The sequence below is a fragment of the Apium graveolens genome, unplaced genomic scaffold (genome assembly GCF_009905375.1).
Source record: "Apium graveolens cultivar Ventura unplaced genomic scaffold, ASM990537v1 ctg680, whole genome shotgun sequence".
Taxonomy (NCBI): domain Eukaryota; kingdom Viridiplantae; phylum Streptophyta; class Magnoliopsida; order Apiales; family Apiaceae; genus Apium; species Apium graveolens.
In genome coordinates, this window is record NW_027419795.1 from 38,430 (window position 1) to 53,606 (window position 15,177).

Sequence of the window (15,177 nt, forward strand, 5' to 3'; positions counted from 1 at the left end):
AAATACAATATATTAGTATAACTAAATAATATAAATATTTTAAAGGGGTGCCAATAATTGGGGCATTTTTTAGGAGAAGGGTCGAAAATTATGTGCATAGAAAAGGTAAAAATTATAATTTACGATGATTTGTCAAAGTCCAACCTTTGGAGATGATTTTAAGTAACTAAATATTAATGCTTAGATCTTAAAAAGAATCGGGTAGGTTGACATGGAGATACGATGATTGTGTTATTAATATTTGTTGAGAAATTCAGCAAATATTAATAGAAATTCAGTATAACTTTTCATGCATCTCAATTTAAAATGAGATGTTTGATATTAGGTTAAATGCACAACTCAGGGTCCTATGGACTATCACAGGGTCTGAACCTCTGACCTCCTGTTTGAAGTATTGCCTCGGCTTCTTCCTCCATTGGTGGCCTATTATCTTCCGCTAATTTACCTGAGAATAACAAGATGGAATCAAATCCTTGGAAATTAGTAAAAATGACCCCTATATAAATAATTTAGAAAAGTATCATCTACTAACCAACCACAAAGTCGGGACTAGCTTGACAGGGGTCAGTTTAAATTTTTTTGAAATTCACATTATTTAGGTATAAATAGAACTTGTCAAAGTTTAGGTTTTAGAATGGCTAAATACAGCAGTAGCCTAGTAGCCTATTAAATTAAGGATGCTTAAATATATTCCAATAGGTGTGTCAAAATTAATAACCTTTCCATATTGGAACATGCAAAGTTAAGATCAGTATTTATACTGTTACTATTACTCAGTGTATATGTTGTACCTGATCTACTTTCGCCAGTAACTGGAGCCTTCAAACAGTTCCTAGAAAGACGTTCAAGTTCCCCTTCAGCAGCAGCGACCACATGGGGAACAGTATTCAGTAACTTTGCCTGCTCATCAGATTTCAGGAGAAGGTCTCTCTTTTTTTCAAATTCAATCATTGTACAGAGGTCAATGGGTGAAGGTGAACAATTGAGGTAATAATTGTAGTATAAATAGCATATGTAAGGAATTATTCTAATAATAAAGGATATTGTCCTCTCCACCCTTTTTCACAAGCTAGATCAAAACGATTTTTAAGCCTCTGCAGCTCTGTAGCAATCCACTTGAAGTAAAAACAAAACATGTACCAAATGATTGAGTTAAGCTAATATAGGGAAACTATTGAGCGCAACAATTTATTAAATAGAAGATTCAGAAAGAAGTAAGAGGAATTGAGAAAGGTTAAACATACTGATCAACTTTATGTAAGATATTATGCATAAATAAAAATGGTCCACTAAGCACAATCAATATTAAATACATGCTTACATGTTTCGTTATATCCTCGTGCAAAATTATCGCCTTCTGTTCAAGCTCATCCTGTCAAATATAAATACATGCTCAATGTTGGACAACTAAAAGATGCTTATAAAGGACAATCACAGTCATGGTTATAAGGGATGCTACAAAGTCGATAGCCTATGATGTTTTTTTTTGCTAGATAAAATAGTCGATGATGTCAAACTCAATAAGATGATAGAGAATAAATAACAAATCATAACATAACACTACTACTAAGGACATTACTTACTACAGTAGGTTGTTTTAAAAGGCCACATTGTATGCGTATCTTCAAATCTTTGCACTCTTCCTGTAAATAAATAGAAGCAACAAAGTTCCAAATTCCTCACAGTGAAATATAAGCTTGAAAATTTTATAAAACAAATATAATTTTAAATATTGAAAAAAAAGGTAAGCATGAATCAAGAATTTTTTAGCAAGACATAATATCTTAGACAAAACTTACTAAAACCAATATAATTACCTGGGTTATGTTGCAGTTTTCGAGCAAATTGATACTAATTTTATTCTCCATGCCTGAAACATGCAGTAATACCTCGGGATCATTTTCACCATTGTAAGTCCATATTGTGCCTGAAAATCCATGAAGGAATAAACTGAACTGATTTTGTTTATAGTAACTAATATCATGTTAAGGTCCAGCAATCATAAGAGACAAACTACATGTATACAAGTCAGTTGTTTTAAAATCTGCAATTTCATTAAATAATTCAACAATATTAGAGTTAAATTTATACTATAAGGACGGTATGCATGTGACCCGGCCTATAGTCTTTAAGAAGCTAACTTTGTACCATTATAAAATAATATGGAACCCAATTCGAACTTCGAACGACATATGCATCTACCAACACAGCAACACTAACCTGTGACTTGCAAGAGCTTAAAAATGTTCTGGTCAAAACGGTCATTCCTAGCTGCTCTGATTTTAACGAAACTTCCGATTAACTTGTCATCAAACAAGGTCCTGGGTCCCTTTAGAAGTTTCCTAACTAACCCCCTCTTTAGGTAGACCAGAGTCATGTTCTCAGGTTCTATTGACGCGTACTGGAGTGGAGGAATCCTGCGAGCTTTCAAGTTTTCCTTAGGGAATTTGTCATATATATCTGACTTCACACCATCATTCTCATCTGAGTCGCAGCAAGACATATAGAATTCGCCTTTCTTCATTCTATCTTCCGCAGAGCGGAGATATTTCAGAGTCAAGGATTCTCTCTCCCTGATAATTTTCCAAGCTAAACCAAAGTGCTCCATAAATTTCTGCATGCAAACAGTAAGACAAGTAATAAAGAAAATTCATAGCCATTATAGTACAAAACATAGAATAACCACCTGCATCAATCATCTCACCTCCAACTTGATCTTAATCCGCCCCAACCCCACCTCACCCCAGCGATAAAGAACATGACGCTAAGAACAATTAAGTGATCATATTTATTATCTACAATTATTCCATGGTAAAAAATTTTACTGTCCCATAAACCAAGCAAGAACCATGGACAAGTAGAAATACCTAACAGACAGTCGTGATATTCAATTTTAAGTTGAAGAAAATACTATAAATATGAGATAATAAGGTAACTTTGAAGCAAATGCGAGAAATGAAACTTCCAAGATGGTCAATTTCTTCTTCATTTTTACATATATTTTATATATGTTTCCTGCTTTTGAAGATGACACAGTAAATATTTTCTTCAAATAACTTTCTGATTGAAATACTTCAAATTTAATAGTGTTCACAAACGATAAAATTTTAGAGGTAAAAGGAATTGAAAATTATTAGTATAATTTCGTGTATCTACTTATTATCTGTAAAGTAAGCGTACCCTGTCATAATCACCATCCTTTTTTTCTTCAACTAGTAGCCCATACTTCAAACAGACATGACATAAACCCTTGTTTCCTCTAATCTGAACAAATTCAACTTGCCCAATACAGTGCCTGCAAAGAGCCTTTGGACAGCCCACGCAAATAAAATCCTGGCCTTTGTGGCATATGAAGCAAGAATGAGCATCTGAAGCAGTAGCATAAGTTTTATATGTTAGTAAATTATTTGATGACAGGATAATGAACATTCGAGCTCCAGAAAAAAATACATCGTTATGATATTCCACTGAATTAAATTACAAATTTGTTCTTAAAACAAAAACATTAAAAAGGCTAAAACAACAATTTTATAAAATATATGTGAACACAAAGATCAACTCTCCTCGGTGACCCATATGGCATGTATTGAGCACATTCAAATGAGGCAAAGGAAGACTGCAAACAAAAAACTAAATATTTTACTACATACCACAAGTCCAGGAATTTCCGGTGTCGACGACTGAATCATCCTTGCCTATACATTTAGGGTGGCACGCTTTTATGCAATCTCTGAAACATTTTGGAACAACATTACTTAGAGAATGGCTCTACTCAGGAATGAAAGAAATAAAACGTGCACTAAAACTAAAATTATTACATGGTAAATATCTAGGGAAATTAATGACACAAAATACAGGAACTAATAACATAAAATGAACTTTCATATAGTCATCATGGTTCATGGAAATAGTCTATATATGTACTGAAAAATCAAGTTGGTTTCCGATGATTTAACTCTGACTGGCATTTTAAACAAGTTAAATGTCCTATTTCTGAAGAAAAATGTTTCTTTTATGTTAAGCTTTACCCAGAAAAAAATTTATTAATTGTCAACATGTAAACCAATGTAATTACCTATATATTTTCAAAATAATTGTATGAATGTTGAGAATGTACTTGAAACAATTTGTTTAAAAAAAATCGATAAAATCTGTGTAGAATAATAATAAAAAGAAAAAGAAAGGGAAAAAGATTATGTAAATTAAAAACAAAAAACCAAAACCAATTTCTGAAAAATAGTAGATGACATATTTGTTTACCATTTTAGGTATTCCACACACACACACATATATATATATATATATACATCAACACGCGACTCAGTTCGACTACTGAATAACGAATACTCAAATTTATTGATGTAAACTCGAATTGAGTAGTCTGCCAAAAAAAATAGAAATGTTAAAATGTTATACAATAATATAAGTTCTCCGCCTTATAAAATTATATTTAATGGTTAAATAATTGTTTATTGTACACGAATTTCATCATAGAAAATAACTCAATTCCCCTATTTTTAACCAAAAAATTCCTAAATTCACTGAATCATACTTCGTCTTCAAATTTCGGTCTTCATCAGATTCCGGTCGAATTTATTATCCCCTATTCAACAATACATTTTTAGATCGATCATCACTAATCCACATATCCTTTTGCCAGTTTGCATCGCCATTCTCTTGACTCAACTTCCTTTTTCTCACTCTTCTTTTACTATAAAATTGTTATTTTCAAAATGCACCACTCTGTCTTCTTTACTATTGTCGCCATTCAAATTTCCGACCTATGTTCGATTTTTCTCATATATAAATGTTTGGTGATTTCGTTCGAAGTTCGATGATTTTTCCTGATTGTCTGAATACAGTTGGTGATTCAATTCAGTGATTTTTTGGTCGATTGTAGTAATTATATTTACATATAATAATTTAAGTATAATGTTGGATGATTTTAGGTGGTGATCGAAGATAATGGACAGATGTGCTTGTTGTGTGGTGGTTATGATGGTTTTCTTCTAGTGATTTATATGTTTAACTGCAGTGATTATTTTTTGACGGTGGTAACTTTTTTGATTTTAGTGGTCGGAGGGTGGTCGGACGTATGTAGTTGTAGTGCGGTGGTAGGAGTAGTTCAACCTATTGGGTTTCAACCCAATGTGATTGGTTGGGCTTAGTGATTTAAGATATAATTGGATGGGCAATAATTGTATGGGTATATAATTATTATCATAGGTGGATTGTGAAACAATTGTATGGGTAGGCAATTATTATCATAATTGGATTGTGTAATAATTGTATGAGTAGACTGTTATTATAATCATATTAGGTATGTCTTGTTGGCAAGGTTTCATAATGGCTATATATACATAGTCATATTATGTTTGATTGATGAGAGGAGTGTCTAAGATATAGACTTAAGTAATGGTGAGCGGATGTTAAGTATTAGGCTTATACATCCTAGATCGATTGTTATTGTTTGATTGTATGCTTGAGCAATATTTGGCGTCGGACACCATTAAGGTATCATGTAACTATTGCACTATTGATAATTGTTTGGATTAATAATACAAGTTGGGACGCGGGTTTTACGTGTCATAACTCATAAATGTCTTATACTCTGCATTGATAGATCGAATCTCGAAAAATTGTGTGTTTTCCTCCTAACGAGTGGTATCAGAATCGAGGTTCCTGGTGAATTGAGTTGGATGAAAGTTTGAGGTTCAATTGGCATAGCAGATTACGATGATGGATTTGATGACAAGAAGCATACTAACGAGGGAAGAGAAAAAGTTAAGTGCTGCATGACGGTCGACTTGCACCTGGATCAAATCGTTTAGACTCGACACGAAGTTCAAGGAGCATATTTTGGCTAATGTTGTTGTTCTTCTTCAAGAGGCCAAAGGATTGTGAAAGCAAGGATTGGGTGACTCAATGATGAAAGGAGCATTCATGATTGATGCATGTGATTTTGTGGATGGATATGTCGCTATTATGAAGAACGATAGTTTGGTGGTCACTATACGGGTTTTAGTGATTCTCAAAAGTTGGAAGAATGAATTCTTTTTCAAGGGGAGGCATCGGCGAAGAGACGTTGATATTTTGATGGTTTCCGTTTAATCTACTCTAGAGTATTAGGTTAAAGGGGAGGATTGTTGGGTTTCAACCCAATGTAACTGGTTGGGCTTGGTGATACAAGATATAATTGGATTGGGTAATAATACTATTATTATAATAATTGGATTGTGTAATAATTGTATGGGTAGGAAATTATTATCACAATTGGATTAGGCAATAATTATACGAGTAGACAATTATTATTATAATCGGATTATGTATATCTTTTTGGCTAAGTTTTGTGATGGCTATATATAAATAGTCATTGTGTTTGATTGATGAGAGGAGTGTCTAAGATGTAGACTTAAGTATCGCTCTCGTGAGCGGATGCTTAAGTATTGGGCTTAGACATCCTTGATTGATTATTATTGTTTGGTTGAGCATTGTTTGGCTTGGGACACCATTGAGGTGTTATGTATCTATTGCATTAATGATAATTGTTTGGATTAATAATGCAAGTCGAGACGCGGATTTTTCGTGTCATACATGTTTTGTGTGTACTCCGCATTGGTAGATTGAATCTCGTTATGTGTATGTTTCCTCCTAACACAACCATGGTGATTTTTTTGACTTTGGTAATTTTTATCAACATTGATGATTTTAGGTGGGAAGACAGTAGGGATAGGTGGTAGAGAAAGGTGTGGGATGGTGTAGCCGGACGTATAGGCTGGAGGGGTGAGGTGAGGAGGAAGGATGTGGTGATGGTTGGGATGAAGAAGATAGATTTCAAATGAATAGCCTACATTAAACGTAGCTTTAAATTTGTTTAGGGGAGATTAGTTCTCATATATCACATAAGTGTGGGTTCTCATATATTAGTAGATTTAATGTTAGAAAGAGAAATTAAAAACCTGATATTTAAAACGAGATTCTAAATATTTTTCTTTGCTTTTTACGAAATAAATGTATATTAACATTTTGGTTTTCATTATATTTTCTTTTTAACATCAAAATTTGAATCAGTAATTAAATTTTATAAAAAGAATTATGTAAAATTTCCAAATTTTTGACCGAGATTCAAAAAAACTTGTAAAATTATGTGATTCGAAAATAGAATTTTAAAATCTATAAAATTCCCAGATTATAAGGTTTTCTCGTGATCTTTTTTTATATTTGAAAAAAAATTGTTTGTGATTGGTTTCTTTTGGAGAATTGTAAATATTTGAAACTACTCAATTTTTTCGATTTTATAAATAATTTTTAAAGATCGTTATCTCGGTTCTCCTTTTACAAAAGTTCTCCCTTAAACCTTATCTTATATAACTATTACATTTTATTACTACCTAAGAGCAGTGCGGGGAACAAGGGTCGGGCTTGGGATATTAATCAATCTCCTCGCCCAAATCTCAAATATTTTAATTAATCCTTCTATGTTGCAGCCCCAAACAAAAAATAATTCCTCCCTATTTGAAGTGGTCTATCTCAAATCATACATCACACACAGAGAGAATGATATAAATATATACTATTATATTAAAGTGTGAACATTAAAAGTTTCATCGACATAACATTAAAAGTTTCGTCGATTATCTGGTCAATTCATAGTTTGGTCACTCAATACACAACCGTTAGATAATTCAAATGAAATAACCATATAATATAATCCTAAAAGTTATTGTTATGATTAGGCGTGTGATGTTCAAATCCCAGAAAACAACATATTAAAATTATCATTTACAGTATATAAGGATTAAAACAATCGTGCACCGCACGAATTATAGACCAGTGGTGTCTATATAAATATATATCATAAAAATAGTTCAAGGAACTTACTCCTGATCACAAAATAGAGAAGTCCCCCAACATAGCATAAAAACACCATTCTTCCTTTGTTACACATTTTTGTGTCCTCTTTCTTCCTTTGTGACCTTCCTCTCTATTATTCATCATGATGGCAAAGGTGGTGATGGCTTTGTGGCACCTCTAGCGTGAAAATTGATTTTGGATTTTGATGAATGTAAGGAATGGTGCAAAGATAGGTGGGCAAAGGTTGTATAAATTTATAAAGCCAAGATTAGGGTTTTGAGATTTTATTTTGTGGGCCGCTTGATTGGGAGAGACATTTCTAGACCATATGAGCCCATGGGCCCAACAAGAAGACCACTCGGAGGCAAAAGAATAATAATAAATAAACTAGAATAATAATAATTATAATAATAATATAAGTAATATATTATAAATAATAATAATAATAATAAATAGTATATAGTATAGTAATTATCAATAATAACAAACTATATCATACCCTTTTCTAGACAAAGGATATTATAGTTAAAGGATCATATAATAAAATTTAAACATTAGTATAATTTTTAAATTTGATAACTTGTAGAAAAACTGATGCCAAATTTAGAAAGGGAATTGATAAATAAACTTTAAAAAATACTATTTAAGCTCCAGGTGTCTTGCAAATGACATAACTATCCATAGCAACAACAAATTCCAAGAATTTCACTATTAAAAATTATGGGTAAATGTGTACTAAACATGTCTAAAATTTAAAAGTGGAACTTATATAGTAAAAAGTGGAGCTTATTTAACAATTCTCTTTAGAAATTATTACATATAATGGAAAATATTAGGGGGTGTATTCAATTTAGATTATATAGATAATTTTCAAATTTCAAACTCTTTCAAATCTCAAATTTTGTACATACAATGAAAAATTTTGGATTTTGTTAATTTCGCAGTATATTTTAAACTCTTTCAAATCTCACATAAGTACAAGAGATTCTATTGAATTTAGGCTCTATTCTATGTAGACATTACGACACATGCGTGGACTTACCAATATTATATATCCTCTGTAGAATATTAAATCAGTTACAACATATTAAATCCATGGAATAATAATAATATGTTAAAATCTTAATTGAATATTTTATTCTTTGACTGTTGATATAATCTATTTGATCATAATGATGAATATTAAACTATATACACTATGCTTTTCATGATATATTTTTTTTTAGTTCTCTAATCCAAGCACTTTTAATTTCTACGAATCCAAAGAATTTCTTTTTTATTTTACTCTACCAGACTTTTAGTTTTTAGATTTTGCTTAGAATTAAAAGAACACTTGGAATTAAAAAAACATATACAAGACGAATGTATAGGGTTCTTTGTGCCTCGCAAATCCATATAAACCCCATGATTTATTTGCATTATTTATTAAATTTTCAATGGTCACATAATATATGCACCATATTATCCAACCATTTCCTAAATTTCTTAACGTTTCCCAAACTATCATTTTTTTAAACTAATATCATGGTACCAGGATTTTAGTACCACATTTTTTAAACTAATGTAGAAAAAGAGTTTGTTAAAAATATTTTAATTATTAGATTTACAAATATTAATCGAGTTTCAAATTTAAAGAAGTTAAGAAAACTTTGTGAATGTATATTATAATAAATTTTTTAAAAGAAGACCATTGTTATGCACAAAACACACATATATATGTGGGTATATAGATACTTATATTTATATACGTATATAAATAAAGAACAAAGTTCTATCGAGTCCTTTTTTTTGAAGTCATGGAGTCCAACATCATGACCAACTATTACAATCCAATCTAATGGTCCAAGTTTTATGTATGTTAACAATTTAATATAAAATAATAAGCTAAAGGGTATGAAGTGTGTAGTGGTGTTTATCATTAATGTTGAACAAGTAGAACATGCATATTTTGCAACGTGGCCATAAATATTTACAAGCTAAGCATGTTTTACAGAATTATATATTTGCCATGTTATACTTGAAAATGTATGAAATTTGAAAGATTTTCATTAAAATATTGAAGTTTATAGGACATGAGTCAAAATAATACATTTTGAAATATTTACGCAATATTTTACTTGCAAAACATATATAGACTTCAGGTTTCCAAAAATAAGGGACTCCATAGAACTTAGAACTTACCTTTATACATAAATATATACATGCATATATATATATATATATGTATTAAAATAAAAATAAATTAGAACCAAGGGTCCATGTACCTCGCAAGGTGTTTATAAATAGTGAATACAAAGAAATCAAAAAGTTTTATAAACAAAAGGTAAAAATATTAACAAACAAAATTTTTTTGTGCTAAATACTTAATAATTCAGTATAAGGTAGTTTTTGTTCAAATTTTGTATCTAAGAGATTATTTTATAAAAATAAAAGGTGAAAACTTAAAACATTTTTTTGTGCTAAACGTTGATACAGGAATGAAAACGAGTAGGTCAAAATGTTTATGTACGGTGTATTTAGAAATGGAGTCCTTGTAGTTAGATTAAGTTACACTACTTTTTTGGTCCAAAGTACACTACTTTTTGTCTTTTTCCATATAGGATTTCATTTAGGTCAATACTCATATTTTTAAAAGCAATTACCTTTGAATAGAAGGTTTGAGTGTATAATTTTTATGTAGGCTAAAAGTCAATGACCCATCTTCTAATAGGTGTCATTACCCTAAAGGACTAGGTTTTGCTCCATATGTGCACTCTCTTAAATCCCGATAGGTTGTCAAAAACATCATTTTTAGGTTATCTTATATAATCTATATAAATGGATTTTCTTTTCTAAATCAAGAAATTAGGTTTTCTTTTGGTATTGATAGGCCCTGCAAACACTTTATGCTAGCCAAATCATATGTTTAAACAAAAAGTTTTAATATAAGGCTTGTTTTCATTTGATTTATGTTGGATTTATCAAATCTCATGTACCAATTTATTGACCGATTACTCTAAGCATTGGTTGTTGAACAAGGTTGAAGTTGTATATATTTACTTGGCAGGACTAATAACATAACTCAACAGTAGAACATGACTCGTAAATAATTCTACGTTCAAAGGAATCTATCCCAAACGAATATTTGTACACATGAATTTAGATTAACTACATTGAAGAAGCCTTTTATACGCCACAGGATGAAATTCATTAATATGTTTAGATTTTAATGAAATAAGGGTCAGATATTTGAAGTGACTGTTAGGATCAGTGTGAAGACTAGTGTGAAGACTACTGGAAGATTTCAATGAAATGAAGATATATAAACTAATACTTAACAATGGACTTAAAAACAAATACAAAGATTGCACGAATGTTAGTCTTCTTACCAGACCGTTGCACTAGGCGTCAACTTTGCCAACGAAAAAAACGAAAGAATTTTGTTAAGTGGGTTCGGATGTACGAGAAGAAAGTTTTGTCTGCAATGTATGAGGAGAGCAGGGAAAGAAGTTGAAAAAAATTCAAGTCAAGAATGTGTTCCACTAAAGTGCACACTATATATGTGTGCTTTAAAGCTCAAAAATTGGGAAGGTATTGGAATTATGTGTTTCAAAAGAGTGCACATACTCTATGGGAACACATAGGTATTAGGAAGCTCAATAATGGCTAAGCATTAAGAGAATGGGTGCCAGGACCGCTCTACGGGCGCCCATATGGAGAAAATGAATAAACATGGTGAAGTAAAAGAGGTATGAGCACCCATACTATGGAAGACCACCTTGGCGGAGCACATACATGTGAAAGGAACAATATTTGGCTAAGTAATACACGTATATCCGCTTATACATGTGCTTACTTTTCGTGAACACATTGGTTGCAAAGAAAAATGTTTTAAAGTGTTGAACCTCTTACACCACCTAAGAGTGCAAATGCTTCATGAGAGCACTCTACAAGCGCCTGTACTAATACATATACATGCATTGGCGCACATATGTGATCATGGAAGCATTTTGATGAATTGAAGGGGGGCATGGGTGCTAATCTCCCTTCTCTACTCTGTTTCCATGTGCTCAAATACTCTATACTCTTTATATTCTTGCAGGCGCAGAATAAAAAATCATACTTCTATTATTTTTAAGTTATTATCAAGGCATAAAAGAAGGAGGCGCACATATGTTACTCCACGCACAGCTTGCAAATTTAAAATGAGTAATAGATATTGTGCCACATATCACTACACTTTCTCTCTCCGGAAATCAACCTATATTAACCACAAAAGTAGATCTCAAAAATGGAACGCTCATATCATTATTGAGAGCTATCAATTACACATCTACAAACAAGACTTACAAATATTTTGAGAGCAATATTGAGAAAGCTACTTGAAGAATATTTTATTGACTATTTAAAACCTGAGTTGCTTTCTTGATAGAGATAGAATTAAATACTAGAGAGCATTATTATCTTGTACCAAGTGCGCAGCATTTATTTTTTTTGAAGCAACGATCATTTCAATTGTTGGTGTAAGCAACCCTTGGTGATTTTTGTATTTTGTACTTGTTTCTTTGATCATTTTTGTTACTCCGCTTTAATTTGATATTCGGCATTTCAGTTTCGAAAATTGTGTAGAGTTACATCCCCCCTTTCAACTCGGTTTAGGACCCAACTTAGGCTATCAACAAGGGCTATGAAAAAGTTAAACCCTCTGACGAAATGACTAGTTAAAAAAGTGCTTCGGGGTTAGATTTATTAACTATTGAAGATGTATTCATACTATTTTATTGCTTCAACTTTTGTGGATTTGACCTTTTTTGTTGTTGTGTTGTCTTTTTATGTAGTGACACTGCAGAACTTATTTTAGCAGTAATGTTTAACAATTACAATTCGCAAGTCACAAATATTACAAGATGAAAAAATGCTGAGAACACGATATATGCATTCACAAATAGAGTTATAAATGAAATATGCTTCTTTTAGAATATATGTATGAGCCAGCATAATTGACCGGGATGCAAAAAAAACTATGCACGAGATAAAATATGAAGTGTAAATTTTAAAACTTACTTCAAGTTTGGCGATCAAATTCTGATGTTCATGACCGGTGAATCCAATTAAAAACATAAGTTTTGTGGATCTCCATTTCTTTAGCATGCACTGGCATTGTGTTCTTTGCGACATCTCATATGATAGAAAAACATGCCACCTTCTCCATTTTGTATTTGCAGATATCTCCAGATTTTATAACAATGCTTGTGCATCTCCTGTATTGCATTAAATGTAATAATTCCGGTAACTATTTTTTCCTCCATACCACTATTCATTTGATAGTACTGCTCCTTTGTTTCTTAACCACTAGCTCTTTCTTCCCAGACTAGCAAAAATGTATTTGTTTGTGTTACTACTGTTTGAACATTCACCAAATTTGATTCTCTTTGTATTCTGCAGGCTCATGCTTCCGTTTGTAGCACCATTTCCATCTGTTGCCATGTTATATATTATATGTGTCCTCTTGCAAAATTGAACTTCTATCAACTGGTTTGCACCCACATCCTCCAATTTGCTGCTTTAGGTCTCACCATCACATCTACAATAACATTTTTTTCCTCTTGTTCTTTTGCGGTGGACGCCATTCATCTTGTTTCTTTCCCTGAATCACTTTGTAATTGTTTTTTAAACTGATTACATTCTGAGAGTATCATATATTTCCTTTTTCCCGTTGTAGGCTGCAGTAATCACCAAGCTCTTCTCGTGGCTCGTTCATATGCTAGCAATTTCGTATGATTGAAAGCCCATTTTTGTACAGCTTCTGATTTTCTTGCAGTGCCTTGGATAAGAAATTTTTTACTTTGGAGAGACACATCGAGCATGGTACTGTTGTTGCTTTCTTACCCATTATAAATACTTTTTGATACTTCGGTAACTGCTTTTTCTAATTACACGGCAAGGTTGTGAAAATTAAAGTGCAGGTTTACTTCTAAAAACTTTAGAGGACATATTGGATTGTCTTCCTCAGACTGCATTTCACTTATGACACAAGTACTTAACTAGGGTACAACAAGCTTTGACAAGACATGGAGATAATGGGACGCTGAAACTGGTGAAGAGCTGCTTCTTCTAGAGGGTCGACTTAGGAGCATGTATAGGCTATTTTTCCAAAATCAGGGAAATCTGGCTACATCTACTGGACTTGATTCATTAGCTTGCATGTGGGATCACAAGTTAGTGAATTCATTCTAAGTTTTTAGCTTGAGAACCTTCGCCGGATTCTCTGGTGCCGACCCAATATGACTTGGTGCGAGTTATCTAGCTTCAACCCTCTTGCCGTCTAGTTTATTTAATTTTGTAGTTTGATATCATTCAAGTATGACTTTTTCCTGTAAATAAATTATTATTGTAGTGCTCCTTTCTTCCGACATGCCCCAGTGCAAATAAGCAACCCTAATGTAAAAAATAGGATAGTAATAATGTTAAAACAAATCCATAAACATTGTCAACGAAAAAGATAGGCTATTGCAGATGCATGTGCAAGGGAAAAATAAGCAAGTTAATAAAACTTATCTGGAATTGATGTTCAATAATCTTTAGCAGATTGTAATAGCCATAGTCTCCCACAGGTTAATTATGAACTCGAACTAGACCGCATGGTTCTGATAATTAAAGTTTTTTAGCATAAACCTCTGTTGTAGTTGTAGTTCTGAACCTTTTGTGTTGTCTTCTGATAATTATCCTGCAGTGTTCTTTTTTTTGTGAGATGCCAATTACAAGCCATGAACTTTCCATTTATCTATATTTTTGTAGTGCCAAAGTCTTCACACCATTGTTCTATATCGCTTCTTTGTTTTTCCATTTCCAGACTCCTTAGTAAGTTTCATATCAATCCTCGGATGCATGTGTACATATCACAAATACCTTCCTGTAATCTTTCATGTGCCACACACAGATAATATCAGCTTTTATGATCTTTTTATCATCCATAATACACTTTCCTGAGCTAGGGATTTCCAAATAGTGTGCATCAACGTCACACTAATTTGAGCTAGCACTAAATTCTACCAACTTGCCCCTGCTTCCAGCCTTACAGTTTTTGGTTAAGGTGCCACATTTAGAGCCTAAACTGTGCTGACGCACTTTGTTTAGTACCAGATAATTGAATGTCGTGCTAGACAGGGTTTCTGGTCATTCCATCAACAGGTTGACCAAGTATGCACAAACATATATTAATAGAGTTCAATCAAATTATCGGTTAGTGTTAGGGGAGTTTAGTTCTCCTTCTATAAAGAGGAGCATGTAATTCATTTAGAGGTTATGTAAAATTTAATAACAAAACTCTGTTTTTCTCATCCC

General features: G+C 32.3%; 1 protein-coding gene across 1 annotated transcript; it reads right to left on the reverse strand.

Moving 5' to 3' along the window:
- Positions 1-818: 818 nt before the first annotated feature.
- LOC141703592 (uncharacterized) lies at positions 819-4,673 on the reverse strand. The gene is made up of 8 exons (XM_074507061.1): positions 4,618-4,673; positions 3,651-3,730; positions 3,181-3,467; positions 2,221-2,614; positions 1,818-1,927; positions 1,584-1,643; positions 1,322-1,372; positions 819-1,115 (listed from the first exon to the last, which is right to left on the reverse strand). Exons 1-8 carry the CDS (start codon positions 4,671-4,673, stop codon positions 1,023-1,025), a joined length of 1,131 nt encoding a protein of 376 aa, XP_074363162.1. The 3' UTR covers positions 819-1,022.
- Between the last annotated feature and the right edge of the window lie 10,504 nt (positions 4,674-15,177).

What these genes read in the sequence shown, in the direction of transcription:
- LOC141703592 (XM_074507061.1), bottom strand. Translation starts at nt 4,673, where the DNA reads ATGGCGATGCAAACTGGCAAAAGGATATGTGGATTAGTGATGATCGAT. An exon ending in GTGATGATCGATCTAAAAAT is followed by an intron (nt 3,731 to 4,617) that starts GTATTGTTGAAT and finishes AAAATGTTTCAG; the next exon opens with AGATTGCATAAAAGCGTGCC. An exon ending in AGGATGGTGATTATGACAGG is followed by an intron (nt 2,615 to 3,180) that starts GTACGCTTACTT and finishes GTTTGCATGCAG; the next exon opens with AAATTTATGGAGCACTTTGG.